This window comes from Dermochelys coriacea, chromosome 25, assembly GCF_009764565.3.
Source record: "Dermochelys coriacea isolate rDerCor1 chromosome 25, rDerCor1.pri.v4, whole genome shotgun sequence".
NCBI classification, from domain to species: Eukaryota; Metazoa; Chordata; order Testudines; family Dermochelyidae; genus Dermochelys; species Dermochelys coriacea.
This window is the reverse complement of record NC_050092.1, coordinates 7,838,882-7,861,514: the sequence shown is the minus strand read 5'-3', so window position 1 is coordinate 7,861,514 and position 22,633 is coordinate 7,838,882. Positions and strand designations below refer to the sequence as shown.

Here is a 22,633-nt window from a genome sequence, read left to right as displayed (position 1 = left end):
GTGGTTGCATTGGTGAGGCACACACCTGCCCAGCCCATGACCCTCTGCTGGGATTTGCAGCTAGATCTCCAGCAAGGAAAGGCCAGCGCCTCCTTATTCTCACTGCCCGGCTGAACTGCGCAGGGCCCCCCCACCCCGTACCTGCCCTCTTCTCCTTCAGTCCCAGTCTGCCACTCCCAAGGACCCCTGGGCCCTCAGCCCCCACCGTCCTGGAAGTGCTACCAGGCCCCTGCTCTGTTGTTCAGCCAGCTAAAAATGTATGGTCCTGGAGACATTTATCCAGCCCTGCCCGGGTATCCCTCTCCCTGCTGCTTGCCCCTCCCTGGCATTAGTCTTACCCCTTGCCCTGCCCCCCCCAGTTCTGTGCTAGCTCCATCCACACTGTGCCAAAGGGGACAGCGTAAAGCCGTGCGGGCACTGGTGGAGCAGGAAGCCAGGCCAGGGTTTCCTCCTTGCTACAAGGGAATCCGCAGGAGGAGGGAGCCCCGCCCCACGGTGTCCCCCCGCCCGCCCCCCATGGGGGGGCTGATTTTCAGAGCCTCTGCAGCTCCCATTGACTTGGGTGCTCAGCGCGTCTGAAAATTGGGTCAGAGGGGGAGTGCAGGGGAAGCAGCCTTGCGGGGGCGGGTGGAAAGCCGCGGTCAGTCAGGTGCTGGCCTTTGGCCGTCCCAGTGTTGGCGAACCCCGCACCCCTTCCTGCTTCCACCCCGGCCAAACTCCACAGCCCTTTCTTCCAAAATACTTTATTAGGAGACGAAAACTCAGGCTTAAAAAAAAAATCCACCCCCAAACACAGAGAAACACCAAATATCCCAGCTCCCTGGCCAAGCCCCTGATGGTCATGCGGGGCCCCCCTGGAGAGAATCGCAGCGCGCACCCCACTCTAGCCAGGGACACAGGCTTTTGCAGGCCTCCTTCTGGGGAAGGGCTCTGAGGCCCCAGCCAGGGTCAGTCGCCACCACCTCAGAGGTACTCCCTATACCTCCCCTCTCCCGATATTAGCCTGGGCAATAGGCTCCCTAAGGGAAGTAGGGAGGCACCCAGGTGGGGCTCACGCTGCCTTGCTTAGGGGGTTCAGTTCCAGTGTCTTAGCCCTGGTCTCCCATCAAACTGCACGGCGGGGTTGTCGGGGACCCTGTGCACATGCACTCAGGCAGCCTCTCTCCTACGCACATGCACCCCCCCCCCTCCAGATGCTCCCCCTCAGCCTGGCAGCTAAGCTGGATCCCAGCCCGGGGCTGACGGGGCCTGGTGCATCGCAGCTGCCAGGCGCGGTCAGTTCTGCTTCGCCGAACTCGGGTGCGAGCTCTTGGCTCCTGAGGGGTTGTGGCCCCCCCACCCCCGGCTGTGCCTGGCCATTTCAACTCCCCACCCCCTCCGTGTGCCCCAGGAGAGGCAGTGCTAAGAGCAGGCACAGCTCGAGCCCCAACTCGCTTGCATCCTAGGCGCTGTCCCCGGGGCCTTCCTGGAGTATTAACCAGCTTATGACCGGGCGATGCTTTCCCCGCACACGCTGGGGAGAGCAACCCGTGGTTTTCCAGCCCTTCCCCTGCCCTTTTCACAAGGGGCCCCAGCTCCCCCTTGCGCCCCTCTCGACAGGATCGAATCCCCTTTGGAAACTGCACGGTCCCCTTCCCCGCTGCCTCTGGATCACCCTCCTCCCCGCAGCCGCTTCAGGCTGCCCCAGATGCTGGCAAAGTGGAGCTGCAGGGAGGCCCAGTTTCTGCCTACCTCCCCAGGCCTTCAAGGTGATTTTTGGGCTACGCACCCAGAAGCCACGGGCTGTGGGGCCAGGAGGGGACCGACCCATCCCTTTCCACGGAGCAGCCTGCGCCCTGGCCACTCTGTGCAGGTCCCCACCTGCCTTCCCCACGGCGAGGGAGCACAGAGAAGAGACACAAATATTGAGCAGGGGCTGGGGGTGGACGGGCGGCGCTGGGATAAGTGTCCAGTCCCAGATGGGCGGAAAGGGGAAATGTCAGACAATTAGCAGGGAAACCTCCCCGCCCATGGAATCTACAGGGGACCGGGTGGGAGCCCCATGCTTAGGCAGGGACCGTGCCCCAGCCCGGGGGGGGTGGAAGGCTGGATGGGGCTGGATAGTCTTGTTCCCCTGCAGCCCCGCGCTGGGTGAAATGGCAGCTGCCCAGGGGCCAGGCTCCCCTGCCAGGCGAATGCTGGAGCCTCCAAGGAGCCAGATGCTCCCCCTCTTTTTACCCCCCCTTCTCTCTCACTCTTTCATCACGCGCGCTCTGCCCCACCCCTGCCCCGGGCAGGCCCCCGAGGGCAGCACTCCTGTCAGTGCCCCCCAGCTGGGGTCCTGGCCAGCGGCTCCCGGCCCTCCCGCTCACACCCTCGCTCTGTGGCTGGCCGGGCATGGGGGAGACGGCGGGGGGGGGGTGTTCACAGCTCCTCGGCCGGCTCCACCCGCACCTGGCTGGGCTGGCTGGGCTCTGTCCAGGCCAGCGAGGCCGCGATGGGGCCATCGTGACTGAGCGCCTCCAAGTCCGAGTGTCCATCCTGTGGCAGGGCCCCCGTCCCGTTGGCCGGCGGAGCCTCTGCCTGGGGCCTGGCGAGCACGTGGCTGCCGAGGAATTTGCGGAGGACTCCCTGGGGCTCGCTCTGGGCCTCGCCGGCGTACTCCGTCCACACGGGCTTCTCCGGCTCCTTGGGACCCTCGGCGCCATCCTTCATCAGGGCGTAGACTACCCGGGAGGAGGCATCGTTATGGAGAGACCTGGAAAACACTGCCACGGGGTGGCAGAGGGGGCACAAGCCCAATCAGTGGGGCGTCTCCCAGTGCCAGCCATCCAGCACCATTCAGCAGCACCCCTTCTGCCCCCCGCCCTTCCCCCACAAGTTGTGAGAATCATGCTGCACCCGATTGTTCTTTACAGGGCATGGAAAATGCTCCACCCAGCACTACCATGCAGCCACCTCTGGGGTGGAACCGGAGAGCTGCGTAATAGCGTATGGGCAATGCTGCCCCGGGATCGCGTTCCCCCGGTGCTGAAATGCAGCCACCTCTGGGGTGGGATGCGGTGACTGCTTAATAGCTCGCAGCAATGCCACAGTGCTCTGCGGCGCCAGGAATGAAAAAGAATCAATGTCTAGTCAAAACTCCATGGGGCGGTTAGGAAGGCAGGGTTACCCAGGTTGGCATTCAGACGACACTGCAAAAAAAAAAAAAAAGCCAGGGGAATTTTAATTAAAGACGTCAGTCCCAGTCCAGCACCTGAATGGCGGGGGTAGGGGTACTGCCTGTGGACAAGGGCTTAACTTCAGCCCTGCTTACCCCTCCACCGCTGTCGTCTCACATCAGTATCCTCCTGCTGTTACATACTGGGAAACTGAGGCACGGACCTGAGTACAGTGCCTTGGTCACTCAGCGAGTCATGGCAGAGCTGGGCTTGAAAACTGGCTGTCCTGTCTCCCAGACCTTAACCGCAACACCATCCATTGCAAGTAGGTATGTGCAGGACCCCTCAGCTCCCAGGGAGCAGCCGGCATGTTGTGGACCCCTGGACTCCCACTGCATTCTGCACATAACCAGCACGTACCTCTCACCGGCCCAAAGTCACCTTCTGGCTCCGCTTTACTGGGGGCGAAGGGGCTGATGGAGGGGAAGACGATCAGGGCAAAGGAGAGGAGCAGCACCTGTGAGCCGAGGGAGAGAGATGTCAGCTGGCCCCTCCGATAGCCACAGTCTCCTGGGCCCCCGTCTGTGGGTTGGGGGGCAAGAGGAGTGGAATTTGGGTACCAGCCAGGGGACCTCAACTTCCCTAGGGACACTGGGAGCAGGCCATGGGTCTGTGTCTGTCTGTCTTTCCATCCCCATTCATACCCCAATGTCTGTCTGTCTGTCCATCCCCATCCTCTGTATATCCATCCATCCATCCTCACTCATACCCCAATGTCTGTCTAGCCATTCATCTCCATTCATATCCCTCTGTCTCCCTGTCCGTCTATCCATCCCCATTCATACCCATCTGTCGTCCAGCCAGCCAGCCATCCCCATTCATACCTCTCTGTCTGTCTGTCTCTCTTTCTATCCCCATTCATCCCACGTCTGTCTGACTCTCTATCGGGCCCCATACACTCTCTGATGTGTGTCTGTTGGCCAGTCCATCTACCCTTCCTTGCCTATGCCCGTTCCCGTGGTGTCGGAGCGCCATCCTGTGGTCAGCAGCAATGGGAGGGAGCAAAGCTCCATGGAGCCAGACCATGACAAAGCCTACCCCCAACATGGAGGCAATGGCAGAGCTGGGGGTGCAGGTGCAGCCCCCAGCTGCTGCCGAGCTGGACCCTTCCACGGGAATAGGGGTCTCATGGCTACATAGAGGCAGTGGGGGGAAGGGAGATGGATGGGGCTCAGGAGGTCTTGCCCAGCAGAGCCCCCTCCCCCCCGCTCCCCTAAAGCTAGGCCCAGCCCCTGTTGGGGGCATCTGCAGAGAAGGGAGCAAAGGGCAAGAGATCTCCACGCACCGCGATGCAGGTCCCCGTCTGGGCGGCTTTGTTAGTCGACTGCACCACGAGGGTCTGGAGTTTCCTCAGCTGCTCCAGGAGGGACCTGGACGCGGAAAAGACCCGGTCAGAGGCACGTGCTGAATGGGGGGGGCACTGCCCCCCGTGGGGCGCAGCCTGCACCCCCCAGGGGTAGACCCATCCCTCGGGGCACTTAGAACTAGAGAGCGGCCTGGACCAAAGCCCCCGACACAAATGGCACCTGCCCCACGCTGCCAGGCACCAGGGGACGGCAGGGCTGAAGTGGGCAACTTGGGCCCATCTCTGTTCGCAGCCCCAGGGACGAGTGTAGGGACCCAGCCTGCCCTGATGGCCAAGGCGGGTCTCCAGGGGGACTCGGGATAGCTCTCACTTCCAGGGATGCTGGGGGAGGCATCCCCTGGGCTCTCTGGGGCTCTGTTTTGTAGCCGGATCATCCGGTTATTCAAGTTAAGGGGGAGACAGGCAGCGCCCCCATCCCCCCCGGCAGCAGGGAGCTGGGAGCCGGACTCACGAGTTCTGCTTCTCCAGGTGCAGCACTTTTCTTTGCAGTTCCTGGTTCTGCGCTGTGCAGGCCGACATCCTGGGGGGGGAGAACCGGGAGGAGCCGTGAGCCGGTGGGGGGCTGAGATGGGAACGGGGCAGAGGGGGGCAGAGATGGGGCGTGGGGAAGCAGGGCTGAGATAGGACCTGGGTTGGGGGCAGAGATGGCACCGCGCAGGGCAGGGCTGGATGGGAACGAGGGAGGGGCATGAAGCAGGTTCCCGTCTCTCTAGAGAGCGGGCCCGAGCCTGCACCGCCAACTTCCCAGGGGCTTTTTGGCCCCCGTGGCCCAGCAGTAAATGACTGCGTGAGGTGCAGGGCACAGGGGATCGGGGCCCAGAGACAGCCGGCGCCAGCCTGAGGCAGGCAGCTCCTGCTCTGATGTGTGGAGCGAGCGGCCGGGCGGTGGGGGTCTCACCGGTTTTCCAGCCCGTCGATATACTCCTTCTTCTTCTTCCGGCTCTCCTGAGCCGACTGCTTATTGCGGATCTTCCTCCGGATCTTCTTCAGCACCCGCTCCTCATACTGCCGGAGAGAAGGGCAGAGCCCGGACCATGGCACTGAGGGTGGGACTCCCTGACTGGGGTCCTTCCCAGCCCCCCCCGCCCATCACCCTGTGGCCCTGGAGAATAGATACTACTGTGCACCTCTCACTGGGGGTGCTGGAATGCTCTGCAGGGAGCAGTTACCTGACCCCCCACCAAGATGGGGAACTGAGGCACCAAGAGGGGAAGAGACTTGCTCAAGGCCCCCCAGTGGCTAGGACCCTGGAGTTCTGACTCCTCGTGCTGGGCTGTAACCAAACCCCCCCAGCTGAGATGGCCTAGTGGGGAGGGCAGGTTCTGGGGATTGCGAACAAGCCGGCCCTGCCGCTCTCCCTCCTCTAGCCCCCCAGGGCTGATCTCCCCTGTGTGAACAACCCGCTTCCCCCAGGGCCTAGCATCCACCAAGACCTGTCCAACAACCCACCCCCACGGCCCATTCCCTCACCACCTCCCTGCCAGGCTCCTCCGCTCCCCCGGGCCCTCACTGGGGTCCAATTCAACCCTGGGGGAGGCCTGGATTTGGTCCAGGAGCCAACAGCAGGCCAGAACATACGGCTGAGTCCACAATGAGCCCAGCAGGGAGCCCCCGCCCCATGGGACCTCCATGCCCCCCACCCCCTCCACGCCAGCCCAGCTGGCTCTCCAGGCTCGGGAAGGATACGGCTCAGCATCACGGTGACCCAGGGGGATCCCATCCCTTGGCCTCTCCCTTACCTTGGTGAGAGGCAGCTGGGTGGGCAGCGTGACTCCCTCCTTGGCCAGCAGCTTCTTCTCGTCCTCCGTCAGTGCCAGCTCCTGGCAGTGCCCGGGACTTTGTCTCCGCAGTGCTGGGGCCATCAGCTGCTGGTGCTGCGTCAGTGGAACCAACGTGTTACCCCTGGAAGCATCTTGCCCCCCCACCCCTGTTCAGCTCTGAGAGCCCGGCCACAAGGCCACCCCCGAGGTGGGGGGACCATCCCAGGGGGCAGGGCGAGCCCACCTGACCCCTCTGCAGACCTCAAAGTGAACCAGAGATTTTGGGAGGGTCAGAAAAGTCCAAGGCTGCAGGGTGAGGATTGAGGGGCACTGGCAGGGCTGGGGGGGCAGGCCTGGAATAGCTGGGGACAGGGCTGCAGGGTCAGGATTGAGGGGGGCTGGGAGGCGGGGGCAGGCCTGGAATAGCTGGGGACAGGGCTGCAGGGTCAGGATTGAGGGGCACTGGCAGGGCTGGTGGGGGCAGGCCTGGAATAGCTGGGGACAGGGCTGCAGGGTCAGGATTGAGGGGCACTGGCAGGGCTGTGGGGTACAGGCCTGGAATAGCAGACATATGATGGGAATGGACTCAGGTCCTTGGGCACTGCCCCCAGGGGAGGAAGCTTTTCACAGTCCCAGCTTGCCCTCTGCCCAGCCCCAACGAGGGTTATCCATGCCCAACTTTCAAACCCCTGATTAACACGGTTGGCCCAGTTCACCATCGCCCTGCCCCTCCTGCTGTCGTATCCAACAGGGCCCAGGGGCTGGAAAATGCCCCACTCTGCTCTGGGGACATTTTACATCCCTTTGCACAGGTGCAAGTGACTGCACAAGGTGCAGGGCAAGAGAGAATCGAGCTCTTTGGGCCTGACCTCCAGCAAGCCAATAATTACAGAGCAAATGGGGAAGGATGGATGGATGGGGACAGGTGGATGGATACAGAGAGGCTGGAGAGGATGGATGGAAACTGGGTGGGGATGGATGGATGGAGGATATAGAGAGGTGGATGGATGGATACAGTGAGATTGGGGAGGATGGATGGATGGATAGTGAGTGGGGACAGGTGGACAGATGGATGGATGCAGGGATGGATAGTGGGTGGGGATGGGTAGACAAGTGGATGGATGGGAATGAATGGATGGATGGATTGACGGGGAGACAGGTGGATGGATGGGGGGATGGATAGTGAGTGGGGATATGAGGATGGATGGATGGAGGGATGGATGGATAGTGGGTGGGGACAGGTGGATAGGTGGATGGAGAGTGGATGGGAATAGATAGATGGATGGACAGGGGGACAGGTGGATGGATGCGGGGATGGATAGTGGGTGGGAATGGGTGGATGGATGGATGGACTGTGGATGGGGACGGGTGGACAGATGGATGGATGGATGGACGGACGGGAGACAGGTAGGTGGATGGATGGATGGATGGATGGATGGGAACAGGTGGATGGATGGGGGGATGAATAGTGGGTGGGGATGGGGGGATGGATGGACAGAGGGATGGGTGGATGGAGAGTGGGTGGGGATGGATGGATGTATGGACAGGGGGATGGATGGACAGTAGGTGGGGACAGATGGACCAAGGATGGACGGAGGGACAGGTGGATGGATGGGGGGATGGATGGGTAGTGGGTGGGGAAGGGTGGACAGAGGGATGGATGGATGGACGGATGGGGGGACATGTGGATGGATGGAGAGTGCCATGGGAAGGGCAGGTGGAATGCAAGGCCCTCACCATCTCACAGCTGCTGGACAGCAGCAGGTCCTTCACCGTCAGGGTGCAGGAAGCTGCGATCTGAGCGGGAGCGGGCAGGTCGTGACTCTTCTCCAAGAAAAACCCAGGATTCCACATGTCTGGGAGGAAGGACCAGGGGAGACGCAGGGTCAGTGTGATCAATGCCCTGGGCCAGCCGACCAGCCTCCTGGTCGGGGCGTTAGTCCTGCTCTCCCGGCCCCAATCCCCTCCACCCCCTGCAGGGCTCCCCCTCGCTCCCCGTCCTCTGCTGACGGGCCCCGGGCTCCTGCCGCGCCCCGTGGGAGCGAGTCACCACATGACACGCGGGGGAAGGGGAGGGAGCATCAGGCCCCGAGTGTGGAGCTGAAACCAGGACTTGGGGGGCTCCAGCTGCCAGACCCCCGCCCCCAGCTCCCCCCAACCTGCTCTGGCGGCAGGGTCCCTGCTGTGCTGCAACTGGCGGGATTTACCGCCACCTGCTGGCGACTCGCGGTGTTACCGGGAAAATCCACCCGCGTCGCAGTTCCACGGACGGGCTTATGCGCTTGGGAAGAGAGCTCTGCCCCCGCTGCGTGCACACCCGTCTGGGCCCCCCCCCAGTGCAGGACCCCCCCAGCCCTGCACCCCGGGCTCCCGGTTGACCCCCCCAGCTCTGCACCCCGGGATCTCCACTGACCCCCCCAGCTCAGCCCCCACTGCGTACACACCCGTCTGGGCCCTCCCCAGTGCAGGACCCCCCCAGCCCTGCACCCCGGGCTCCCCGCTGACCCCCCCAGCTCTGCACCCTGGGATTCCCACTGACCCCCCCCAGCTCTGCACCCCGGGATCTCCACTGACCCCCCCCAGCTCAGCCCCCACTGGGTACACACCCATCTGGGGCCCCCCCCAGTGCAGGACCCCCCCCAGCCCTGCACCGCGGGCTCCCCGCTGACCTCCCCAGCTCTGCATCCTGGGATTCCCACTGAGCCCCCCTCTCAGCTCAGCCCCCACTGCGTACACACCCATCTGGGCCCCCCCCGTGCAGGACCCCCCCCAGCCCTGCACCCCGGGCTCCCCGCTGACTCCCCCAGCTCAGCACCCTGGGATCCCCACTGATCCCTGCCCTCAGCTCAGCCCACGCTGCGTGCACACCTGTCTGGGCCCCCCCAGCCCTGCACCCCAGGCTTCCCACTGACCCCCCCAGCTCTGCACCCTGGGATCTCCACTGAGCCCCCCCAGCTCAGCCCCCACTGCGTACACACCTGTCTGGGCCCCCCCCATGCAGGACCCCCCCAGCCCTGCACCCCGGGCTCCCCGCTGACCCCCCCAGCTCTGCACCCCAGGATCCCCACTGACCCCCCCCCAGCTCAGCCCCCACTGCGTGCACACCTATCTGGGCTTCCCCGGTGCAGGACCCCCCCCAGCCCTGCACCCTGGGCTCCCCGCTGACCCCCCCCAGCTCTGCACCCTGGGATCCCCACTGAGCCCCTCCCAGCTCAGCCCCCACTGCGTGCACACCCGTCTGGGCTTCCCCAGTGCAGGACCCCCCCAGCCCTGCACCCCGGGCTCCCCGCTGACCCTCCCTAGCTCTGCACCCCGGGATCCCCACTGAGCCCCTCCCAGCTCAGCCCCCACTGCATGCACACCCATCTAGGCCCCCCCCAGTGCAGGACCACCCCCAGCCCTGCACCCCGGGCTCCCCGCTGACCCACCCAGCTCTGCACCCCGGGCTCCCCACTGATCCCCGCCCTCAGCTCAGCCCCCGCTGCATGCACACCCGTCTGGGCCCCCCACCAGCCCTGCATCCCGGGCTCCCCACTGAACCCCCCCAGCTCTGCACCCTGGGCTCCCCACTGAGCCCCCCCAGCTCCAGCTCCAGCTCCACACCTGGACTCACCGAGGTCTATGGAGACTTCAGCCTCCCGCAGGTCAGCCCCAGGCAGGCTGGGAGCAGGCTGGGCCTGGGAGGACTCCCGGTAGGGGTGCGCCGGCTCGCCAGGTCCCGCATCCGAGTAGCCCCCCGGGCTGCCTGTGGGCACGTAGCGCTGGGGGCTGTCGAGCTGGTCCGAGTTCGGGTCCTCGGAGATGCCGCTGTCACTGGCTGCAGGGGACCAGGTTGGGGAGTTGGAGCAGGAGTCCCCCGAGCCCAGGATGGAGCTGAGGAAATCCTCGTTCTCCTGGGCACCGGGCAGCTGCTGGAGAGGAGATGGAAATGGGCCCAGGAGACGAGTCACCCACGGGAGGGGGAAGCCTGGCATGGATGGAGGGCATCGGGCTGCCCAGGGCCATGCCCTGCCAGAGCGTGAGCCAGCCTGGGGCGGGGGTGGGGCCGGGACTAGGGCTCTCGGCACTAGTGCATGGGGTAAGTTTCCCAGTGGACCCAGGGATGGGAGGGGCTCCTGGCACTAGTGCATGGGGTGGGGATCCAAGTGCACCAGGGTGGGGAGGGGCTCCTGGCACTAGTGCATGGGGTGGGGATCCCAGTGGACCAGGGTGGAGAGGGGCTCCTGGCACTAGTGCCTGGGGTGGGGATCCCAGTGCACCCAGGGGAGGGGGTGGGGATCCCAGTGGACCCAGGGGTGAGGAGGGGCTCCTGGGACTAGTGCATGGGGTGGGGACCCCAGTGCACCCAGGGGAGAGGGTGGGATGGGCCTCCCTCCAAGCCCACTGGTCTGATTGGTCAGTGACTTGTTGGCCTCCCAGGCAGAGGGGTCCCTGGGTCAGGAGCCAGAGCCAGTGTTCCCCTCATTAGCACTGGGAGCCCCGTGCCCCTGCCTCCCCCGCTGGCCCCGGCTCTGGGGGAGGGGAACTCACGCTCTGCTCTGGCCCGGGCCAGCCGGCCGAGCGGCCCCCAAACTCCACGTTCCGGAGGATCCCGTCCTGGCGGTCAAAGAGCAGATCCAGCAGCTCCAGGCTGTCGATGCTGCCCAGCTGGCAGCTGGAGGCCATGTCTGCTGGGGGAGAGATGGCACCGTACGGCCAGGTCAGCTCCCTGGGCACTCCGGGGTGCAGAGCTGGGATGGTCTCAGCGGAGAGTTTGGGGTGCAGGGACCTGGGAGGGGGGCTCAGTGGGGAGCTCGGGGATATAGTGAGAGCTGAGAAGGGGGCACAGTGGGGAGCCCGGAGTGCAGAGCTGAGCGGGGAGCACAGTGGGGAGCTCAGGGATACAGGACGGGAGGGGGAATCCCTCCTGCCCTGCCTCCCCTGGGGAACCATCTTCCCATCCCAGCTCCTCTTCTCTCTGTTTCATCAGCTCATTGCCTGGCATGTGCTGTGTCCCCCCAGCCTTGGGATGGGGATTCCCTCCCCCCGCCAACCCTGCCCCCAGGCCCAGAAGTGGGGGCGGAGTCCCAGGGGAGTGGGGAGCGTTCAGGTTCTTTCCCCTCCCCTCAGTATTGGCCATGGAGCCTCACCAGGCCTCTGCGGCTGGGTTTATTGCCGCTTCCTAGAATCCGCCCCCCCCCGCCCCCGCTCAGCCTGACCGGAGCCACATTTACTGCTGGACTCTGAACCTCCAGCTTTTCTCGCCGTCTGAATCTCTACGACTGCCCTGGCTGTCTCCAGCAGCGCCTCCAGCTGGGAGGGAACAACATTACAGTGCTTCCCCAGCACAGCGCAGGCAGGGGCTGGCCCTGGGCGGCTCCCTTGAGGCCCACGCTTAGGGAAAGACGGGCCACTATTTCCCAAGGGGGTGAGTGATTCTGGGGGCTGACTTAGGTCACCGTAAAGGGGGCTGCTTTTCACCCGCCCCTCTGACTGTCAGGCCCTTTAAAGTGTCTCAGGTGGGGCACCCAAAGTTGCTAGTCACTGCTGAAAATCTTGGCTGTTGTGTAGACACAAATAAGTGGCTGGGGGAGGGGTGTCTTTGTGTGTAAGCGTGCATATGTGTGCACCAGTACCCTCTAATGGAGGAAATCCAAACACCTGGCCTGTGTTTCATAGCCCCTATACTGCCAGCACCTAAGGGAGATTCTCCATTAGCTTAAGAGACAGGAACTGTCGTTGCACAGCCGAGTTCTCTCCCTGTTGCTACACTGGAGTTCCCAGGGGCTGTGGGGAGCAGTGCAGGGACACCCTATAAGTCCTAAGTGGCTATGGTCTGTTCTCTTGCTTTGCACCACTCTGTTGGGCAGGGGTTGGCATTTTGATAGCTTTGAGCCTCTCCACTCCCCCCATCTCTGCCATGCAGGCGGGAGGCCCCTGGGCCAAGCTGGTGACTAATAAAGGTCCCTCCAAACTGCTCCAAGCATGGGGGCTTCACCCTGTGGGATCCCCGGAGATCAGCTATTCTCCATACAGCGAGTCTCTGGAAATGGGCAGATGCCAGACTCCCTCCTGCGCGTGCCAATCCCCCTTGCTGAGCCCCTGGAGAAGAGAAGATGGTGCTGGCAAGCCCCCAAAGGCCGGTTGTCAGGAGTCACCACTGACTTAGAGGACGGGGCCGTCCCAGCCGCGGGGAGAGGGCCCTTGGCTGGAGAGAAGTGTCCAAAGCACCCAAACTTGGCTGGGCTCTGAGAGGCAAAGCAAGAGGCCCTGAAACCTGGAGCGCCCTTGTCACATCCCAGGCCATGGCTTGCACCCGTAGGATGGTCCTCGGCCTGCCGAGCTCTTTCTGGTGGCCCCTGAGGCTGCCAGAGCAGATGGAGGGGGACAGAGGAGTGGGAGGTGTTAGCGGCTGGCTTTGGGAGGTTAAGAGGAGAGGGGACTGGGCAGTGCAAGAAGGGGAAGGAATGAGCCAGAGGCCCAGGGCTGTGTGATGGGCTCACTCGGTGCCCATCTGAAATAATGAGCCACTGTTTCCTGGCAACCAGGACCAGCTGACCCCTGCCTGGGACTCACTCCACAGCTACAGAACCGGGGTGATTTCATGGCTGTAAATTTTTCTCTTGTCCCATAGCGTGGCCCCTCCACAGGGTTCTGGGGCTGCCCGCAGGGTGCACAGGAGGTGGGATCAAGTTGAGTGCCTCTCAGCTGACACCCCCGCCTCTCTTTTTCAGGCTCTCCACAGAGAGCCAGAAAGCAGCTACTTGACTTTGGGTCCGTCCCCCTCCAGGGGCAGGAGCTGGCTGACCTGGGAGACGGGACAGCAGATGTGAAACTGATCTTACGCTTGATTTTTGCCAAATCTGCCCCTAACTTGGGCTCTCATTTCCCTGGTGCAAATCCAGAGCTGAGGGGGCTGCCTCTGTGTTCATTTGCATCGTACACCGGGAGGAATCTGAAATGGATGGAATTGCACCTGCGCGGGGCTAGCACAGGGCCAAGAAGGGTCAGGCACACTGCAGAGCTCCTCCCAGTCTACCCCAGCCTAAAGCAAACCATGGCCCGTTAATTCTTTATTTCTGCAAACACAACCCTTGGGCTCTGTAGTAACGGCGATGATGTTTTCCCTTCCAAACGGTTTTTCGATGCCAAACGGCTTTGCCTCAGGAAAGGGCCAATTTTGAAGAAATTTGGGAGCCTTTGTTGAAAAACCTGAAAACGTTTCCCTCTTCAGCCACTGAATCATTTTGCTTGGCCACAAACCCAACGGTTTTGGTTGGAGTTTGGCTGGCCAAAATGTTTCAGTTTGGCGAAAACTTCGGACGGGACAAAATCTTGTTTGGTTTTCATTGAAATCTTTTGCGGGTACCCAAAAAATCAGTTCCCAGCCGGGCGCGTGCTGTAGCTACGAGGCCAGATTTTCAAAAGAGCTCAGCTCCCATCAAGGTACTTAAATTCAGGACAGATATTCCAGGTCTTAACCCCCAGCTGCCCCTGTTATGCTACAAAGGGCCAGCTGAGCTCTTGTGAAAATCTGGATACTTAGTTGGGGGCCCAAATGGGGAGTGGTGATGATTCATTTGTATCATACCACCTACAACCCATTTCTTGTGAAAATTCTGGCCCTACGAAACAAACAGGTAGCAATTAATCACATTTTATAGGGGTCGGACAAATATTCAGTGACTGGATCTGGACTCAATGCTTACAATGAAGACATCAAATACCAGTGTTTGATGGCAAATTTGAAAAATATAATGGAAAAAAGCCCACCCCAACCTGAGGCAGACCTTCTAAGGTAGCTGCTTGATTCTGGGTGGGAAGTTGCTAATTAATATGCTATTAACAGGAATCGATTGTTATTAAATCACTTTTTGGCCGGTGGATTGCTCTGTCCCCATGTCCCGACCTTTGTCCTGTTGTTTGTGCTGCACTGATAGCCAGACGCAGAGCTGCTAGGAAAAGACACCGAAAGGACAGATTTCTGGAGGAATTAGCCCATGAACTCACCTTTGTCTATAGCCAAGTCCCACTCCAAGGGCCTCTGCTGATGCGAACTGGGGGTTCCCGGTGAACCCCGGGAAGTGCTGGTGGCTGGGATGAGTCTTTTCTCTCTCTCTGCTTCTCCCCAAAGCTTCTTTCACTGAGTGGCAAAGTTTAAATTCCAACCGAGCAGAAATAGGGTCAAAGATTGCAAAACCCTCCCCGGTTCTGATTGGACAGTGGGGCGAAGGGCTCTACGCTGATTGACAGCTAGAGGGGAGCGGTCATGGCTGTGGGGAGCTAGGTAACTATTACCGAGATTTTTTTGTTGTTCTCCAAGCCGGGGTGGGCACTGCGCCCGGCGGTGCAAAGTCCCAGCCCGCTCCATCTCTCTGTGAACTCTCACCCACTTTCAGGAACGATTTCCCTTTTGCTAGATCAATGCATCAGCATTAAACACATTTTCTGGGTGTCAGAAATAATCCCGGGGCATTTGGAAGATGTTGTCTTGGACTCGTGCCCTTATCTTATCCCGTATCATAAACACATTGAGCTGCCTTTCTGTCCTTCTGAGGCCAGGGCACAGGGAAGGACATCTGGAGCCTTATGTTCTATCCCCAGCTCTGGCCCTGACTTGCTATGTGACATTGGTCCAAGTCACCGAACCTCTGTGCCTTGGTTTCCCCACCCGTGAAAGGGCGATAATGGTACTTACCTTCTTAAGCACTTTGCGATCGATGGATGTAAACCTCTAAGGAGGAGAAGGTTATTATCCTGCTCTGTCTTCTTCCTTCCTCAGTGGGCAAAATTCCCATATGGTACCAGGTGATAGAATGGGTGGAACTAACATCCTCGGGTCTGACCTGGCTCTCATTTCTACTGCCTGGACATTGACTTTAATGGAGTCACTCCAGATTTACACCAGCATCAGTGACAGCACAATCAGGCCTCTTGTATATGGGGCAATAGCTGTTCTCTCCAATAGTTCAGTGGCTGAGCGTACCATGTTGCCCAGATACTAAGGTGATGGTCACATTGGAAATCAGAGGAAACAGGCCACATGTCCCGAACTTCATAGAGCAGTCTGTTTTTTGATGGGTCTGTTCCATGTCTGTCCTGGTGCTGGTTTTGTTCAACTTCTTCATTAATGATCTGGAGGATGGGATGGATTGCACCCTCACCAAGTTCATGGATGCCACTAAGCTGTGGGGAGAGGTAGATACGCTGGAGAGTAAGGATAGGGTCCAGAGTGACCTAGACAAATTGGAGGATTGGGCCAAAAGAAATCTGATGAGGTTCCACAAGGACAAGTGCAGAGCTGCACTTAGGATGGAAGAATCCCATGAACTGCTACAGGCTGGGGACCGACTGGCTAAGCGGCAGTTCTGCAGAAAAGGACCTGGGGATTACAGTGGATGAGAAGCTGGATATGAGTCAGCAGTGTACCGTGTTGCCAAGAAGGCTAACGGCATATTGGGCTGCATTAGTAGGAGCATTGCCAGCAGATCGAGGGAAGTGATTATTCCTCTCTATTCGGCACTGGTGAGGCCACATCTGGAGTACTGCATCCAGTTTTCAGACTCCCACTACAGAAGAGATGTGGACAAACTGGAGAGAGTCCAGCGGAGGGCAACGAAAATGATTAGGGGGCTGGGGCACATGACTTACGAGGAGAGGCTGAGGGAACTGGGGTTATTTAGTCTGCAGAAGAGAAGAGTGAAGGGGGATTTGACAGCAGCCTTCAGCTACCTGAAGGGGGTTCCAAAGAGGATGGAGCTCGGCTGTTCTCAGAGGTGGCAGATGACAGAACAAGGAGCCATGGTCTCAAGTGGCAGTGGGGGAGGTCTAGGTTGGATATTAGGAAACACTGTTTCACTAGGAGGGTGGTGAAGCACTGGAATGGATTCCCTAGGGAGTTGTTGGAATCTCCATCCTTTGAGGTTTTTAAGGCCCGGCTTGACAAAGCCCTGGCTGGGATGATTTAGTTGGGGTTGGGCCTGCTTTGAGCAGGGGTTGGACTAGATGCCCTCCTGAGGTCTCTTCCAACCCTAATCTTCTATGATTCTATGGAAACGAACAGGGTGTTGAGGTTAGCCGATAAACAGAGAGCAAAGATGGTAGCAGATGAGGTGCAAGGTGCAGACTGGGATGAGCGAGCCTGCCTGTTGAGAGGAAGGTCGGGCTTGTGGGCTTGGATTCAAGAATCTGGGTTCAAATCCTTGTGGTACCACAGACTTCTGGGGTGACCGTGGACACGTCACGGCATCCCTCTGAGTAGCTCCTCCAGCATAAGGTGGAGATAATGGTACAGATTTGCCAGGGGAGCTGGGAGAATAAACAGTTGTTAGGTGCCTGTTTACTGCAGCCATGGGGCCAGAGAAGCTCCTAGACTGACGAGGACATTTTCGGCTGGTGCGGTGGGCAATGGGAGGAGTGATGTGGCCCAGAAGGTGATTTTCTCGGTGCAGATTGTGGGAGCTGTTCATTCTGCATTATTAGACGGTGCCGGTTTGCTCTTCGGCGCTCATAGAGGGGGGAAATGCCTGTTTCAGAGGCATTTCCAATAACCACGCACAGAAACCTCTGAATCCGGGCAAGTGGATGCTTTGGGCTGTGGCTACGGTGCTTCCCGTCTGGCGCTAGGAGAGCAAAGGTCTGATCCTGCTCTCAGTCACGTGGTAAGTCAGAGAGGGCCATGGAAGCCCAGGCCCGAGACGTAATAGCCAACTGCCAGCCCAGCCCAGCTCCATGCTGTCACAGGGGAATAGTAGATTTGGCAATTGATCCTGATTGTGCCTTGGGGGTGGTGGGGGAAGGAGTGCTGGGAAGGGAGCAAGGGGGGAAATATACCAGCATCCCCTCTGGCTGAGTCCCAGCAGAGAGATCCCGAAGCCCAGATGAGTAAGAAGCCTTATGACTGGGGTGTGGCGCAAGGCGCCGGGGCGGGGGGGGCAAGGCCATGAGTGAGATGCAAGGTTGGCGTCTAGCGGAGTTATCTCATTGCACAACATCGTCAGATTAGCAATCAATAGCCTGATCCTAGGAAGCATTGGGGGCCCTCAGCATCTGTGGATGTCCCAGGGAGTTGCAGGCACCCAGCACCCCATGGGAGATGCGGAGCAGTGCACAGGAGCGGGCCTTACGGGAGCAGGGCGCCATTAGGGATTGAAGCCCAGCAGCCACGCTCAGGTGAACACAGTGGGGATTGCCCGCTAGACACCTACTTGTCAGATCTGGAGGGTGAGTTTAGCAGATCGCCTCACCCCCAAAACCCACTGACCCCATTTCAGAGGTTACGCTCCAGCCTGCCTCTGCTTGGAAGCAGGTTCCAGTCAAAATCGGCAGGGAAGGCGTAAGACTAAACAGGATCTATCCAAATTCAGGGCACCTTAGATTGCTCCCAAGAGGGAATGTGGGGCTGCTCTCTTGGGCAACAGTGCAGGGGGTACACAGAGCTCCCCCACTGCTGCAGAGAGACAGAGCTCTAATCCTGCTTATGGGAGCATACAGGTTCATACCCCCACTCCCCGAGAAGTTGCGATTTTTTAAATCCTGTTCCACAGGTGCTGTCAGCTTCTGCGGTGATGCAATAGCATCGGGGCAGGAGCTTCCACTGAGCAATGTCCTCAGGTGTGTGATTTTATTGCCGGGTTACTGGAACACAAGGCACTTGGTGCAAAGGTCGCATGTTTCAGCTTCACATTCTGCAGGAGGCAGCTAGGGGAATAAATGACAATTATTAGAGAGTTTGGGACCTGGAACTTAACGGCAGCAGAGAGCAACTAAATCCACACTGCTGGGGGCATCCTCCCCTGGCCTCCAATCAGGATGGTGGAAAAGCCAACAAAGAGACTCCCACCTCCATCCTGGGTTTGATGCTGAGCCTGGCATATGCTGGGCCTGGACTTCAGGCACATAGCCTGTGCGGTGGGGATGCCCATGCTGAGCAGTCAGTGTCGATTAAAGCTCAGTTATACGTCTCACTTGAGAACCTCTATGCTCAATAAGAAAAGGAGTACTTGTGGCACTTTAGAGACTAACAAATTTATTAGAGCATAAGCTTTCGTGAGCTACAGCTCAGCTTATGCTCTAATAAATTTGTTAGTCTCTAAGGTGCCACAAGTACTCCTTTTCTTTTTGCGAATACAGACTAACACGGCTGCTACTCTGAAATCTGTGCTCAATAGCATCCCTTCTTCTTTGCCCATAGCAGAGAAGAAGGAAGAAGGAAAAAGGCTTGGGGCGTTTATAGGGTGATCAGATGTCCCCATTTTATAGGGACAGTCCCAATTTTGGGGTCTTTTTCTTATATAGGCTCTTATTACCCCCCCCCCCCGCCACCCCCGTCCCAATTTTTCACATTTGCTGTCTGGTCACCCTAGGCATTTAGAATGTATGGCTGGCCAGCCTCCAACACCCATATGCCTTAAAGTTCATGCCTTAAGTCACTGGAAGTGGACAGCTCTTTCAGCTGAAATGGAAAATCAAAGGCCTGCAGGCTTTGTGATTAAAGAGCCCTTGATGCTTTTTGCAAGATTTGTACTGTTAAATGCAGGCTCCTAGCGAGAGGCAATTCCATTCTGTCTCCCTACATACCCCATAAAGTGTCAAGTGGATACTGTATTCTCCTTCACTTCCTGTCCTGAGCTGTTGTGTAGCATTGCTGTGTGCTGTTATACACCCCAGAGGTGGCTGCATTTCAGTGGGTTTTCAGTAGTTTGCACAACATCCTGAGTTTCTGAGCACAGTGGAAAGGCCATCTGACTACCCAGCAGGCTGAAAAGCCGAGCAATCTCTGGCAGATGTAGCTGGATTACACTTCCCCAACTCACCAAGCTCCTGATTATCCACAAATTTGTGTCATTCCCCCAACAAATAATCAGGGCTCTATTGTAACACATTTTAATTTTTGCAGATCTCCTAGCTACAAAAGTATCCAGTAGCTTTGTAGTAAAGAGTATCAAAAGTATCCAAAACCTTTGTAGTAAAGAGACCTAAAGGCAAAACAAGCATCTGGATCAAACCAGATGGGAAACCAAGGGGCTGTGCCAAAGGCCAGAAGTAAAATTTTTCATCTAAAGGGGCTGGGACTTCTGGAACCAAAAGGGAGGAAGCTCCAGAGAGCTGAGGTCCCAAAAGCAAAGATAAGGGGCTTGATTCTCCCTTCATTTTCACCAGTGTAAATCAGACGTAACTCCACTGATGTCAGTGCAGATGAAACTGATGTACAGCAGTGGAGAATCAAGGCCAAAGCAAGTACTTCTCTAGCTCCTCTGTGTTTCTGGTCCCTGGTTCAGATCTCAGAAGGCACGAGAATATAAGAACCACCACACTGGGTCAGACAAATGGTCCATCTAGCCCAATATCCTGTCTTCTGACAGTGGCCAATGCCAGATGCTTTAGAGGGAATTACCAGAACAGGGCAATTTATAGAGTGGTTCATCCTTGGTCATCCAGTCCCAGCTTCTGGCAGTCAGAGGTTTAGGGACACCCAGAGCATGGGGTTGCATCCCTGACCATCTTGGCTAAGAGCCATTGATGGACCTACCCTCCATTAAATTATCGAATGAACCCAGTCATACTTTTGGCCTCCACAACATCCCCTTGCAACAAGTTCCACAGGTTGACTGTGTGTTGTGTGAAGTAGCACTTCCTTATGTTTGTTTTAAACCTACTGCCTATTGATTTCATTGGGCGACCCGTGGTTCTTGTGTTATGTGAAGGGGTAAATAACACTTCCTTAATCACTGTCTCTGTACCATTCATGATTTTATAGACCTCTCTCACATCCCTCCCCCCTTAATCATCTCTTTTCTAAATTGAACAGTCCCACTCTTTTTAATCTCTCCTCATATGGAAGCTGTTCCATACCCCAAATCATTTTTGTTGCCCTTCTCTGGACTTTTTCCAATTCTAATACATCTTTTTGAGATGGGGCAACCAGAACTACAGGCAGTATTCAAGATGAGGAAGTACCATAGATTTATACAGTGGCATTATGATATGTTCTGTCTTATCAATCCCTGTCCTAATGGTTCCTAACATTCTGTTAGCTTCTTTGACTGCTGCTGCACATTGAACAGATGTTTTCAGAGAATGATTCACAATGACTCCAAGATCTCTTTCTTGAGTGGAAACAGCTAATTTTGACCCCATCATTTTGGGATTATGTTTTCCAATGTGCCTTACTTTACATTTATCAAAACTGAATTTTACCTGCTATTTTGTTGGAGTCAGAAGCTCACAGAGGGGCTGTTATAGCATTAATTGGAAGAGGAGAAATGTGAGTGACTTGGGCTGGGGTTTTTTTTTTTTTTTGGTCACAACCTGTCAAAACTGATGCTGGCAATTCACCCAGTTGGCGCTGGTACCAACATATATGGTTATCAGGATTTGCCAGGATCAGGAGTACACTTGATTTTAATTACCTGCATGTAATTATGCAACTGAACTTTGCCCTTTGCTCAATGAAACAATGCCATCTCATCAGATGGGGGGTTTCTAATTGGCTAGCCCAGGCCTGGGTGGCAACCACAGGGGTGAACTGGGAAGAGGGAAGGAAGAACAACTTGGTGACACAAGACTGTGATTTGAAGCATGAGCTGATTACTAGGGAGTGTGTCATGAGGGAATCTATTCTTGGTTATGATTCATTGATAATGATTAGTTCTTTTATCATGTATTTATTACCTAGATTTCTAATTCAGCCAGCACCCTGGTATCTGTACCTACTGGGATAAAATCACACACCTAGGGTGGGAGAGTTATCCATCTTCTGCAGCATGTGGGACCAGCCAAGATCAGTAGCAGCATACTGATCTACAGAGAGCGCGGTACCTGAGTCCTCCCGATGCTGAGTCAGAACGAAAGGCAGTATCATCGCTTTGACCTCTTTCTCTCTCACACTCGTATGAAGTTATACACGAATCCAGTTAGTTCTATGGGCTGGGGAGGAAGAAAGAGAGAATGCTACTGTCCTTTCTGTTTTAAAACCCGTAGGAAGTACTCAGACGCTCTGGAGGCAGGGAGCCATCTGAGTAGCTAGGCAGACAGATGGATGATAGACAAACAGAAAGGTGGGTCTGACTGCACCCTTCCAACTTCTCCAAAACGTCTAAGATTTATTATTGATGATAACACCTGGAAAGCTGCATGATGAAAACCAAAGTTATAGAAATCCTTATTCCCAGCTAATAACTCCGCAAACCCCCAGATCTTCCACTCCCACCATCCTTCTGTCGACCCAGTCCTACCCACTCATCTCAGCTCCCCAACCCCATCCCTCCATCCCCCACTCTACTCCATCCCTTATCCCTGCACCCTACCTCATCCCTTCATCCACCACCCTACCCCATCCCTCCACCCCGCACCCTACTCCATCCCTTATCCCTCCACCCTATCTCATCTCTCCTTCCCCCCATCTCTCCCTACCCCCACCCCCTCATCCACACCCTTCTCCATCCCTTATCCCTCCACCCCTCCCTACCCCTGCCCCATCCCTCCCCACCAAATCCCTCGACCCCCATCATCCCTCCCACCCTACTCCATCCCTTATCCCTCCACCATACTTCACCCCTTCATCCACCTCCTTCCCCCTCATCCCTCCCTACCTCCACCCAACCCCCTCATCCCCACCCTACTCCATCCCTTATCCCTCCACCCCCTCCCTCTACCCCACCCCCTTAACCCTCCACCCCATCCCTCCCCACCTCATCCCTCAACCCCCTCCCCACCTCATCCCTCAACCCCCTCCCCACCCCCACCCTCGTCCCTACTCCACCCCCTCATCCCCCCACCCCATCCCTCCTTCCCCCATCGTCCCCCCACCCCATCCCCCTCCCTCTCCCCACCTCATCCCTCCTTCCCCCCTCATCCCCCCCACACCATCTCCCCTCTCCCTCCCCCACCTCATCCCTCCTTCCCCCTTCATCCCCCCCACCCCATCCTCCCTCCCTACCCCCACCTCATCCCTCCTTCCCCCCCTCATCCCCCCTCCTGCTCCCTACCCCCGCCTCATCCCTCCTTCCATCGTCCCCCCACCCTCTCCCTCCCCCACCTCATCCCTCCTTCCCCCCTCATCCCCCCACCCTCCCTCTCCCTCTCCCTCTCCCTCCCCCCACCTCATCCCTCCTTCCCCCCTCATCCCCCCACCCTCCCTCTCCCCACCTCATCCCTCCTTCCCCCTCGTCCCTCCTCCCTACCCCCACCCTGTCCCTCCACCCCCTTATCCTTTCACCCCCACCGAATCCCTCAACCCCCCTCCCTGTCCCTCCCACCCTACTCCACCCCTCATCCCGCCCCCCACACTCCCCCTCCCATCGCCCCACCCGCTCTCTCCCGCGTCC

General features: G+C 58.1%; 1 protein-coding gene across 4 annotated transcripts; it reads right to left on the bottom strand.

The window, feature by feature from the left end:
* Positions 1-1,173: 1,173 nt before the first annotated feature.
* On the bottom strand, positions 1,174-14,465 carry CREB3L3 (cAMP responsive element binding protein 3 like 3). Of its 4 annotated transcripts, none has more exons than XM_043502467.1 (10): positions 14,316-14,465; positions 10,857-10,996; positions 9,940-10,237; positions 8,064-8,182; positions 6,306-6,440; positions 5,465-5,571; positions 5,018-5,086; positions 4,486-4,570; positions 3,561-3,657; positions 1,174-2,747 (listed from the first exon to the last, which is right to left on the bottom strand). In XM_043502467.1, exons 2-10 carry the CDS (start codon positions 10,989-10,991, stop codon positions 2,404-2,406), a joined length of 1,389 nt encoding a protein of 462 aa, XP_043358402.1. In that variant the 5' UTR covers positions 10,992-10,996; positions 14,316-14,465; the 3' UTR covers positions 1,174-2,403. The 4 variants fall into 4 exon arrangements, with proteins under 4 accessions (XP_043358402.1, XP_038240151.1, XP_043358404.1 ...); XM_038384223.2 differs by having other exon boundaries at positions 10,857-10,993; XM_043502469.1 differs by having other exon boundaries at positions 6,306-6,437; positions 10,857-10,993.
* Between the last annotated feature and the right edge of the window lie 8,168 nt (positions 14,466-22,633).